This window comes from Trichosurus vulpecula, chromosome 5, assembly GCF_011100635.1.
Source record: "Trichosurus vulpecula isolate mTriVul1 chromosome 5, mTriVul1.pri, whole genome shotgun sequence".
NCBI classification, from domain to species: Eukaryota; Metazoa; Chordata; class Mammalia; order Diprotodontia; family Phalangeridae; genus Trichosurus; species Trichosurus vulpecula.
In genome coordinates this window covers 199,189,384-199,202,150 of record NC_050577.1, presented here as the reverse complement: position 1 = coordinate 199,202,150, position 12,767 = coordinate 199,189,384, and the positions used below count along the sequence as shown (strand labels likewise).

The following is a 12,767-nucleotide window of genomic DNA, read 5'->3' as shown; positions in this document are numbered from 1 at the left end:
TATACTACTCTTCTATAAATTCCAATGCTCTGTAGAACTTACATAATCAAAAATAACCCCCCCCAAACTCTGGCAGTTAAACCACTCCACCACTTGGTATCAGCCTACCTTTCTGGCCTTTTTACACCTTACTTCCCTTTATACATGTGAAGGTCCAGCCAAAATGGCATTTTTATAGCTCTTTATGATGAAATTCCATCTCCTACCCTGAGCTTAATAAAATCTTGTTGATAAATATTCTACTGAATACTTTTCTATTTTTAAACCAATATCAAATAGATATAAAAATCAAATAGTGATTTGTGATATTATTTGAGGTCTAGAAATGCTAGACGTCTTTATTGCTATTTTAATTTTTTACTTTCCTTGAAATTATTGACTTTTATTTTATTTGAAATTATTATTTCACTGTGTAGTTCTATAAAGTAAGGGCATCTAGGTGGTGCAGTGGATTGAGTGCTGGACCTGAAGTCAGGAAGACTCATCTTCCTGAGGTCAAATCTGGCCTCAGACACTTACTAGCTGTGTGACCTTGGGCAAGTGACTTAACCCTGTTAGCCTCAGTTCCTCACCTATAAAATGAGTTGGAGAAGGAAATGGCAAACCACTCCAATATCTTTGCCAAGAAAATCCCAAATGGGGTCACAAAGAGTCAGACATGACTGAAAGGACTGAACAACAAAAAGTTCCATAAAGTACCTGCTTGGTAGTTTTACTGGCATGGTACAAATTCTGTGGATTAAATTATGCAGTATCATGTTGTATTCTATTTGCAAGATCCTGCTATTACTTTTTAATATCTCTCCAATTGCTTGGATTTTCCTTTATTTTCATGAATATTGTTTTATAGCTATATTTATTTATAGTTATTTTTATATATAGCTATATATATTTTATAGCTATATATTTGTAGCTATATTTTATAGCTATATTTATAGCTATATTTACCTATGTATGTCTTGGTAACTATGTCCCAACTATTTTATACAGTTTATAGTTAAATGAAATTTTTCTCCTTTTTCCTGTTTTTTTAGTAATATGCAAAAATATTGATGAGTATTGTGATTTAATTCAATTCAACAAGAATTTTTAATCAGCCTACTACTCAGCAATCATTGTATTAGAAGGTAGTTATATGCAGCCAAGCATGAAAACAATTTCTGCCCATAAGAAGTTTATATACTATCTCCTTTGGTGTTCTGTTACCTCAAGGAAGCTATTATTCATCTCAACTAGTTCCTTCATTGCTTCTTAATGATTTTCCAAACAAGTGTCAGATCTATATGTGCCATGATTTGGTTTCCTCTTTGCCAACACCTTTTCCTTAATTCCTCTAATTTCTTTCTCTTGTTTGTTATGATAGAATTTTGATTGCTGTGTTAATAGGAAAGAGAGGTAGCATCTTTGTTTCAGCTCTAAACTTGGGGGGAAATTTTTCTCTATTAAAATTAACATTTTGTTTTTCTGTTGTTTTCATTCATGTCTTACTCTTTGTTGACCCCATTTGGGGTTCTCTTGGCAGAGATAGTAGAGTGGTTTGCCATTTGGGAAGGGGCATCAGTATCCATATCAGTGCTTAATAATAAGATGTCTCCCTCTCCAGCTGTTAGGACCTTCCCCTTTGAAATTACCTTTTATCTACTCTGTATATCTTGTATATCCCTAGTAGTTTACACATTGTCTCCTCTATTAGAATGTGAGTGGACATCTTATTAGATAAATTAACAAACTCATAGGTTACTATGAGGATAAAATGAGATAATATATGAAATCATTCTGAAAAGATAATGCGCTTTATGTGTATAAGGGAATGTTATTGGTAGGTTTTTCTACTTACAGAAATCCAGATAGCTGATAGCTTACAAAAATATGAAGAGTCAGAAGCAATTCATTGTTAGTAGTTTCTGTTTATTTTGTAAAGACTATTTAACATTGACATTTGACTGCCCAAACACTTTGTTTGGAGACAAAACAAAAATTCACATGTAGTATTGCACATAGAAGCATTGATCTGAACAGGTCATCTGTATCATCAGCTGGAGAAATTGATTTTTCTCAGCTTTAAACAATCAGTTTTTCTTTCCTATCAGTTTAGAAATAGCCATGTCATATATTGCACATTTTCAGCATTGTTATCTATTTTAAACAGATTCCATATGTCTCTCCTATTCTTTATGTCTGCACAATGCTATAAATAAGAGCCTAGCTATCAAAGGAAAAAGACTGTATAGATTTTTCAGCAAAATTGAAGTTTCATATAAATGAGATCACTGATTCATTTTAACATTTGAGTAAAGAGAACAAACCCATCAATGTTTAACAAAAACATACAGATTAGAGATTGAAATGATGTCACAAGCCAATTGCCCCTCAGTCTACCAACAGACTTTGAGAGACAGAGACAAAAAGAGACAGACAGACTGACATGTAGAGAAAAAGAGACGGTGAGAGACACAGACATAAATCTTCTTAGGCTTAACATCATATTTGTCAGTTAAAAAAACTTTTAAAATGTATTTAGATAGTCAGGTGCAAACTGCATTTGAACGCAGTGTCTTTGTTAGGAGATACAATTTTGGGAGGCTGGGGTGGGGTGGGTGAGAGGGGATGACAATTACCAGGTCTCCAGATATTTACATTCAGGCTATGTGCACACAGAAACTCCTTCATTTTGTGCAATGTTACTAAGTGGTCAGCAAATAATAAATAATTTTGAATTCAGTTTCTGTCCCATTTTAGAATATTATACTTAACAAAGGCACGATGGAAACATAAAGTGCATAGGATCATAGATTTAAAGAGACCTTAGAGGTTTTTGAATCTAACTCCCTCATTTTACAGATGGGGAAACTCAGGCTGAGAAGCGAAGAGACTCGCCCAAGGTCACACAGCTAATTGATACCAGAGACAGGACATGAATTCAGGTCTTTGTGGCAATGCCCAACACTCCATGCACTGCTCCACCAAGTTCCATCTGGAATCTTTTTTTTTTAAGTTCCTCTTCCTCCGTAGGAGTGATGCTTAATTAATATGACTAAGATTTTCTGGCTCACAGAAGGATTAGCCTATGCTTCTTCATTACAGGGTTCCCCAAGATACTCCATTTCTTTCTCAGGGAGTAAATGTTGAGATGATACCCTGTACTTAATAGAAACATGTAAGGTCTTTGAAAAGCAGCCTTCATCCTGGTGTCTCAGCACTAAAGAAGGAAAACGCCCATAGAATACTTTCCAGGTCATGACTTTGTTGTTGCTTTTCTTCCTGAAGTTTCTAAGATTTAATATCCAAGGCTTGTTGTCTGTCTTTTAAGTGTTTCTTCACCACAGGTACCAGATGGATGGAAAGCAAGTATTGAATTCATTCCTTTTTCAAAGAATTGGGCACATGTTGTCAGTATCCTTATTTTATCTTTGGTTTAGGGAGAGAAAACTATTTAGAGGTTAATGTCCTCTATAACCAGGATCACTTTGAAAATAGTCACCATCTAGTCTTCCATCTCCATTGTAAACACCTCCAAATCCAAGACTACTACCATTATCCATCAGATTCCCCTTCAAAATTACTTCCTGGGCTTGATCCATACAGAAATCTCCCAAACCAAAATCTCCTCATCTTCTTCTCCTAGAACTTTAGACATGAACTGGATTCATCCTGGTCCTGTAAGAGGTTTTTACTGCTGCTTGAGAATCCATCCACTTTATTAATTTTCTCTAGGCCCAGGCTATGGACCTGGGGTGGCTGCTAGAAATCTCGGCAGGAGAAATTCTCCAAGGTGTTGGCATGCATTTATTAGAATGTGTCTATGTTTCCCCTTTACCATTTTTGTAGCTCTTAGGCCTTGTAGCAAGCTATTACTAAAGTTGTTGGATTTTTTTTCATCTTCTTACTCCCTTTCTTTCTTAATTTGCTCTATTGCATTTAGCAGGTGCTCATTCATATAGTTATCTGGTCCTCATCCTCTGGTTCTTGATCTGATGGTGATGGTATCTTGTAATGAGTCATCTCTATCCAAAGACATTTCAGCTTAAGCAGCTGGGCTTTTATAGCAGAGTAGTCTTTGACTATGTCCTGGAGACTCACCTCATCAAACATCGTAGTGTGCTCAGGTATATCTACCAATATCAGGGAAACTTGGTAAAGACTAGTCCTTCTAGGGCCTTCCCGGGTCTCTTACTAGTGGAGAAGGGAATGGATGTCTTTAAGGAGAGATTCTCACGTGGAATAAGCAAACCTACTGAGAGGCTGGTTTCATTGAGTTTCAGTGACATCCACCAGCATGCACTATCAGGGTTTGATGGTTTTGCTGCAGATCCAGTGTAGCTCTTTCTGGCATTTGACACTGCTGACCTCAGTATTTCTGAGGTATGCACAGTTTCCTGATCCTGTGAGGTTGAACCTATAATGGATGAAAGAAGGCCAAAATTAGCATCACTAGCAGAGAGAGCTTTATGGCAACAGAGGCATTTCCAAAACAAACTAGTGATCTGAACAATCAGACCATTGAGGAAAATGAGGAGAGTCCTATCCATCCCTTTGAGGCAGCTAGGTGGCACAGTGTATAGATCACTGGGCCTAGAAGTAAGAAGTCTTGAGCTAATATCCAGCCTTAGACCCTTATTAGGTGTGTGATCCTTAATTGGTCACTTAAGCTCTGCCTCAGTTTCCTCAACTGTGAAATGGGGACAATAACAGCATCTACCTACCGGGGTTGTTGTGAGGATCAGATGAGAGAATACGTGTAAAGTGTGTCAAGCACAGTGCTTGGCACATAGTAGGTGCTATATAAATGCTTGCCCTATCCTGATCTGAAGTACTGAACTGGCGTATCTGGCACAACAGATGGAGATTTTAATTTCTCATCACCCAAACTACTATGAGCTATATAACGAACTCATGAAAGATCTCCAAAAATGTTGAATTTCTCTTTGCTAAAGAAACAAATTCAATTCAACCACATTTTCCAAGGGCAGTGGCACCGGTCACTCAGGGTCAAAACCTTGGAATCCTCCTCAGCAATTCTCTTTCCGCATTCCTACTCTCCGCGTATAATTACCACCATAACGGCTCTTATGTCTATGGTGGTTCTCAACTCTGTTCAGTCATTTTTTCAGTTGTGTCTGACCTTCCATGACCTCAATTGGGGTTTTCTTGGCAAAGATACTGCAGTGGTTTGCTCTTTCCTTCTCCAGCTCATTTTACAAATGAGTAAGTTAAGTAAGATGAGTAAGGTTAAGTGACTTGCCCAGGGTCACACAGCTAGGAAGAGTCTGAGATTAGATTTGAACTCAAGAAGATGAGTCTTCCTGACTCCAGGCCTGACACTCCTATATACCCCATTGAAGGGATGGAAGTAGGTTCCAATAACTTGAGTAATCAGTAAGGCCCTTTGTAGGAACTGACATTTGAATTGATCCTTGGAGATTGATAGGGGTTCTAAGAGAGAAGGAAGAACATTTTAGGTATGGGGAAAGACCTATGCAAAGACACAGATGTGGAAGGTGGATAAATCCCTTCTGGGCTTCAGTTGTCCCTTTCAGCTCTAAAAATTTGTTATGAGATCTTAGATCTGCTAGGTGGCGCCATACTGCAATATGGCTCTAGAGTCCAAAGAACTTGAGTTAAAATATGGCCTTAGATACTTACTAGCTGTAGGACTCTGAGCAAGTCACTCAACCTTGACTGCCTCCCTGCCCTTCTACAACACCCCCCCCCAAAATCTTTGATCTAGAGCTAGTAGAGACCATAGAGGATACCTGGTCCAATTCTGTCATTTCATAGATGACCCTGTGAGGTAGGGAGATGTTGAGCATATATACATGGAATGAAATAGCTTCAACCTTTTTTTTTTTAGGAAGTCATAATCTCATTTAGAATAATGCTTTGGGAAAAGAAAAGGAAACAGTTCCCCACTTATTCTACTGAGCTCCAGCAATAAGAGAATGATTTTCCATCTCAGAACTCACCAGCTATTGAATTCTTTGCCATTTGTCCATTGCCATGTGTGGCCTGTTTCGTTTCTCAGTCCAATCCAGTGCTCAACATTACCCGCATATCGTTTAAGAAAAATCTTGAAGAAAGCACATGTCACATATTGTCATATATTTCATTCTCCAAGTAAGTGCATAATTGAGAAGCTGATTGATTTCCTACAAAATCCTCCCTCCCAAACACTGGAGGGATCTTTTCAGTGTGTATTGGGAACACAGGGTGTTCATACCCTGCAATCATGATAATGACAAAGGGGAGTTCATTGTTATTTGAAATCCATAGCATTGAGCTATCTATTGTAATGAGCACCACAAGGAGTCAACTAGTCTAATAGAATTTAATATTATTTACTGACTGGCCACTGCATGCTGAACCCTGGTGTATTTGACCGACTCTTCATAAGCCCAGGACACCACCAGCACTTAGGAATTTGGAACACTAAAGCATTGGTCAAATTGTGAAGACAGAAAAGAAGGCTCTGGTGTGTACAATCTTCCTATCCTGGCTTCTTTCCCAATTCCTTCCAAGGTTGGTGGTGCTCCTCGTAAACCATACTTTCATCCTTTTTTTTTTATAAATTGATTTTTATTTTCAGTTTACAACACTCAGTTCCACAAGTCCTTAATCCTTTCTTGCTCCATCTTTATCTATCAAGAACTGCTCTCAAATTTTTTTCTTCGCACTAAAATGTTACTCTTTCGAGGGTAATATGTATTTTTTGACAAGGATCAAAGAGCTATGCTAAAAGAATGGAACATAAGCCAAAATGACAGGTGGAAGAAATTGTAATTTAAGGGGAGAAGGGGCTAATATAATTACCAGTAGACCAGTAGCTTAAGCCTATGATCTTGTCCCTTGGCATATAGGACAAATATGAGGCAGCTAGAGAATTCTGTAAAGAGTACTGGATCTATGTTAAAAGGACCTGTGCTTGAATTTCAACTACCAATTAGGAGCTATGTAAACACTAACAAGTCATTTTTCCACTCTAGGCTTCAGTTTCTCCATCTGTAAAATGATGGCCTTGTCCAAGATGACCTCTAAAGTGCTTCCAATTGAAAAAATCCTGTAATAATTCAGGGCCTGGAATGCAATACCTCTTCACCTCTACCCCTTAGAATCCTTTGTTTTCCCTCAAACCTCAGCTTAAACACCATCTCATCTCCTGGATGAGGCTTTTCCTGATATGCCCAACTGTTAGTGCCGCTTCCCTTAAATCGCATTGTAAGTATTCTGTTATGTATTTTGCGTATTACATGCACATGTACATGTTGAATGGTCCATATGCTCTCCCCCTATAAAATGTAAGCTCCTTGGGGGCAGGGATGGTTTCATATTTTGTCTTTGTATTCTCTAATACCTAGCATAGTCCCTGGTATGTAGCAGTCAGTAAATACTTGTAGAGTGATCAATTAAAAGCCCATATTTCAGTGTTTTATGCAACCTTGTGTGTTCTTGTGGTTCAGTTTCTCTATAAATGACATAATCAGTCAACCAGCATTTATTAAGCACTTATCACGAGACAAGCATTGTTCTATAACTAGGATTACAAAAAAGACAGAAACAAAAACACAGCCCTGACTTTCAGGGAGCCTACAGTCTAATGGGAAACAACACGCAAACAAAATGCAAAATCTTCCTTCGTAGGGAAGCTATGAGTATACACAAACAAGAATGACTTTACCAGGTCTTCCTTAGAGTCAATCTGAGCAAGAGTTGAATCATGGGAAGAGCAGGCATTTTGACTGGTGGACCAGCTCCCTGTAGTGTTGGAAAAGATGTAACATTTCCCTTGGTATCCAATCCAGGAATCTGGGCACGAGGAAACAGGAAGATCCGAGGACATCGAAGTCATCAATGGAGATATATTTTCACTGCCGTATTTTCCAGGACAGTTGTATTGGCCCACTGCAAATAAAGTCATTCGGTATTTTAACAGCGATAATATGTACCTCTATGGAGCTATATGGCCTGTGTGCTGTGCTAAGTGATGAAATGGGGAGTAGGATTCATGAGTGTTCCCTCACAGGAGTAAGGGGGCAAATAACCTTCTATCCAGTGGCATAAGGATTGTTATTCCTCTTTGCCCTCAAAATAATGTTCACCCTAGAGTCAAATAGGGTGTTCTGTGTAGTGTCTCTGACCAAACATGGCAGAGCAAATGGGAAAAAGGGAAAGGTTGAGTATACAGTTTGTTCCAACCCAAAATATCCTTCCCTGGCCACCATGTCTCTTTCTGCTAGAGTGTAATTTTCTTGAGAGCAGAGAATATCTTTTTTTTAATACTCATGTCCCCCAAATTTAGTACAGTGCTTGACACAAAATTAATGTAGCCCTAATAAAAATTTTTAGTCATCCATTCATTCATTCACCCAAACAACCCATTCCTCAACCATTCTGGATAATTAGAAAGTTGCTGTGGGAAAGGGACTATAATTGAATCCAAAAAGTGCTCACCCACCTGACAAAGCAATTATTGTCATGACCAAAGCAACAATAATGACGACACTGAGGACAGCACATGGAATAGGAACTTGTAGGGAGCCATCTGACTCAGTGGTCATCCTGGAATTCCTGGTCTCATCTGAAAGAAAGGAAACCAATGATCAGCCAAATCATGAAAGCAATTGATGTTTTGGGCATCTGTCTACAAGCCACTGATAAACAAACATGCTGCTCTTGGCTCTTGGCCTAACTAGCTAATTTACTTACATGTCTTTTGGTGTCAGGATTGAGAAGGTTCTTGAAAAAGGCATTTGGACAAAAATAAAGGGAGTCAGACAAGACTCTAATTTATTTTTCATGCTCTGTGTCCATAAACTCTAGATTTAGGAAAACATTAGAATGGCTATTTTTTTATTCTTTTGGTGAGGATAGACCAAGGTCTCTTTAAAACCCAAATCTACAAGGAAAATTTCAGTGGTTGTTTTTTTTAATGTGCTAAGGTCCATATGATTGAGATATTCACTATAACGAACATCACAAATTGTCAACTAGTCTAATGGAATTTAATAATGTTTACTGGCCATTGTCCTCTAAATCCTATTGCATTTAACCTACTCTAAATAACGAAACTGTTCCCAAATTTTTTGAAGAGGTGAAACACTGAAAGAAGTCTCAAAAATGGAAAAAACCCACTTCTCTTTACTAATAATGTTTTAAAACAACACTTATATGGCACTTTAGCATTTGTGTAGCATTTTTTCACAATAATAGCTCCATGAGGCAAGTAGTAATTGTGATTATCCTTAATTTATAATTGATGAAACTGAGGCTCAGAGAGGTTCACTCTTCTATAATCACACGAGTGCTAAGTGTCAGAACCAGGTTTGAACCTAAGTAGTCTTACTTTAAATCCATGGCTTCCCCCTGCCCCTGCCCCCCTTCAATACCAGTGCTCTTTCTTTCTATAATAAATCTGGAGTGGTCCATTGACATCCACTTGATGTCAAGATAAAGTGAGGAAGCAGCCCTCCAAACACTGTGGGTAGAACCCTTGTGGAAAATTTCTGAGAGGAAATGGACCAGAATCACATAGGGTGAGCTGGCATGAATGAACTATAGTCCGCATCTTTGAAAGGAGCTTCCAAATGGATAGCATCACAGATACATTTGGGTGTTGGAGTATACCTGAATTTACTTCTCTTTGCGCAAGTATGGCTCTCATTGGATGTAAGTCTTTTCAGGGCAGGGACTGTTTTGGTGGTTTGATAGTTTGTTTTTGCTTTGTGTCCCCAGTACCTTGCTTAAGAAGGCACTTAATCAATTATTAAAATTCATATTTTTAAAATAAGTTGTTATAAAGTATGAAATGGGTGCTTAATAAATGCTTACTGAATTAGGTTGAAATGAGTTTTACCTCTTCAGATGACTTTTGTAGCTGAAAACCACAAGTCAATAGGTAACGTTTCTGGAAATCACAGTGGTTTGTTCAGTGATGGTTTTTATTTAATGTTGTTTTTCCCCTTATCATTACAGCTTCAAAATGCATCTTCCTCAATGTTCAGCTTTCACCATGGATGAACATGAACTGTTACTTTAGGGTTTATTTGTTTTTTCCATCTACATACATACATAGGTGAAAAATTGCAGCTAACATTTATACAGTGGCTTTGGGTTTCCATGGGACCTTCTTATACATTAATTTATTTAATCCTCAAAAGAATCCTGTGAATTTGGTTGTGGAGGTATTATCATTCTCATTCTATAGGATTGCTGTCACTTCTGTCCTCTGTAATTCTGTCTTCTCTGAGCCTCTCTAGACTGATATATCTTTCCCACTCTTATAATGGCTGCATCACTGGATGCAGCTCTCAGACTGTACATTAGCAAGTTCAGAGTTCTTTTTGGGTCGGTTTCAGTTCTCACCATCTGATAGCCACTGATACTGCTGCATCTCTAACCACAATGTCAGACTAAGTTTCATAGCAAAACTTCAACCACTTGAATGCTTCCCCTCATCACCCTCCTCTTTCCAATCTATATCGGTTCAGCTGCAGTAACCGTGAATGAGCAAAAGATGAAAGAGAGGGAGCACATCACTGATCTTATCATTAGCTACACGGTTCAGTTTTGAGCTACTTTGACCCCAGTTCAGCTCATATCACAGGTGAATTCCCACTACCCCCAACATCATTTCTGAGAACCTTTCAGAAATTTTCTAAAAGTCCTTTCTAGAACAGAACTAAAAAAAAGACAAGAAAGTCCCCCTAACACACATATTTTCTATAAAATGCCCCCCAAAATGATGCCCAATTGTCTAGATCAACCATACAACCTAAAAGAGATGGAGACAGGGACTGTGGATTCACCAGGCAATTGACTATGAGTTCAGAATATTTTGAGTTCCTGGGCTGGTCCCCAGATAATTCCCCTCTCTGAGCCTAGCTATCTCTTCCTTTATAATTTGCTGCTCAATTTTGGTTAAAAAGAATTGGTGAACCTGCTTCATTAAAATGGTGATAAGACTTACAGGAATAACTTGGTTTTGACTTGTGGTCTTCAGACAGTCAAAGACTGATTGTTCAGTAGCTAGAGATGCCCTTACACAACACGTTAGTTTGAGATTTGAAGACTTCACAAGAATTTTGTCAGTTTTACCCTTCCTACAATAGGCTCTATGACTGAATAGTTTTTAGATACAGTAGCACCCTTGTTCCCAATTTCCTAAGTTCTTCTTGGGTATGATGGGAGGAAGGAGGGAAGAGGAGTGAGAGCTTCAAGAATGTGGATGAAAATAGCAAAACCCTAAAACAATGAAAGCTTCAGAAAGAGAACAGTCTGGGTAAGGAAAGGTTAGAATCAAAAGAAGTAGATAAGGAGAAAATAAAACAATGAGAAAGAAGGAAAGGCTGTGAATTCAAATGTTTTCAATTGAATTAACTGAGAGGATGAATGGAAAAAAACCAGATATATCATGTAGAAATAGATGCTGCTGATGAAGAAGAAAATGAAACTCAAAACTATTAGGGTGGTACCAATTCATATAATTCTTTCCTGTCAATTTTCCTGTAAATTGCATTTACCTGTATGGCCATGCAAGGCAGAATTCCTGCTTACCTCTTGTCCTGGAAGCAGGTAAAGGAAGCTGGTAGAGGATAGGACACTTGAAAAGGCAGAAGAAATGAAGAGAGCTAGTCAAAAGTGGAGGTGATAGTAAGTAAAAAAGAAATAGTACCCAAAGAAATAAGAAGCATCACATCTCCTGAAATGATAGTCTGGGCAGGTGGAAGTATCAGGAGAAATTATGGGGTTTGGGGGAAGGAGGGATGTAGTAAGGGAAACCAAACAAACAAACAAGGTGATTTGAGTTGAGACCATAAAAGCATTGTTGAGAATATCCACCTTTCTAGAACTTTCTCAAATCTCCGACACTTTCACAGACGTAAACCTTCTTCCAAGGCCTTCCTATGTCTCTCTGACTGAAGCAGGTCTGGACCCAGGCTTAAAACATATATTGATGATGGCAGTGGGGGCAGAAGATAACTGTCATTCTCCCAATTGAGTTAATGTCATTATGTATACAAATCTCTCTCTATTCTTTCCTTGTTCATTCCTATAATTTCTGCCTAAACAATTTTAATTAAAAAGGTAAAATCCAGCTTACTTGGAATTCCTCTCTCCATGTGCAAGGGACTGTTTTCTTGTCCAGAAAGTTCTTCTCTTGTTTGCATCTTTCTTGTTCACAATCACAAATCCAAAGTGTAGCCTTTGCTGGAGTTTTTTGCCCGTGTTGATGCTCAGAGCAGACACAGTCACTTATATTCCGTTATATTATCTCCGCCCCCTTCTTCATTTCCTCCTTCCCCAATTCATCTTTAATTTATGGTCCAGTGGCCCAGACGCTGTTCATGTTGTACGGTGAGGGTGTGGTTTTCCCTTTAAGTCTGAACCCGTCTTCCTCATAGCTGTAGGTATAACATGAGGGGCTTGAAAACAGAGAACCTCCTCCCCTTAATGGGTCAGACCAAAACAAACTCTCAAGAGCTGGGGAGAAACATAGGCTAGGAGATAATAGAACTCATCTAGGGAAGGTTTTAGTTAAGATACAAATAGTTTACCTAGGAGGGGGTAACTCATTATCATTCATACCTGGGGGGGATAACTCATTATCCCTCAGTGACCTATTAGTATGAGGTAGTTTTCAGATTAGCCTACTGTCATGATCATATTTCATATCCTGGCTTCAGATTAGCTATCTATCACCTAAAGAACAGGGGTGAATAGGGGAAAGAACAGGTACCTTTAAGAGGAGTAAGAAGGTGGACAAAGCATAGAGT

The 12,767-nt window shown here is 38.4% G+C and overlaps 1 protein-coding gene across 1 annotated transcript; it reads right to left on the bottom strand.

Moving 5' to 3' along the window:
• Positions 1–4,247: 4,247 nt before the first annotated feature.
• LOC118851754 (early activation antigen CD69-like) lies at positions 4,248–12,164 on the bottom strand. The gene is made up of 5 exons (XM_036761281.1): positions 12,095–12,164; positions 8,450–8,572; positions 7,673–7,896; positions 5,964–6,067; positions 4,248–4,396 (listed from the first exon to the last, which is right to left on the bottom strand). The coding sequence occupies exons 1-5, from the start codon at positions 12,159–12,161 to the stop codon at positions 4,285–4,287; spliced, it is 630 nt and encodes a 209-aa protein (XP_036617176.1). The 5' UTR covers positions 12,162–12,164; the 3' UTR covers positions 4,248–4,284.
• Between the last annotated feature and the right edge of the window lie 603 nt (positions 12,165–12,767).

Bases quoted from the DNA above. Each gene is read 5' to 3' on its own strand.
- LOC118851754 (XM_036761281.1), bottom strand. From the start codon at position 12,161: ATGCAAACAAGAGAAGAACTTTCTGGACAAGAAAACAGTCCCTTGCAC. The intron at 8,573-12,094 runs GTAAGCTGGATT...CCTTTCTTTCAG, and splicing joins CATGGAGAGAGGAATTCCAA to ATGAGACCAGGAATTCCAGG. The intron at 4,397-5,963 runs GTGAGTTCTGAG...CATCCATTATAG, and splicing joins GGCAAAGAATTCAATAGCTG to GTTCAACCTCACAGGATCAG.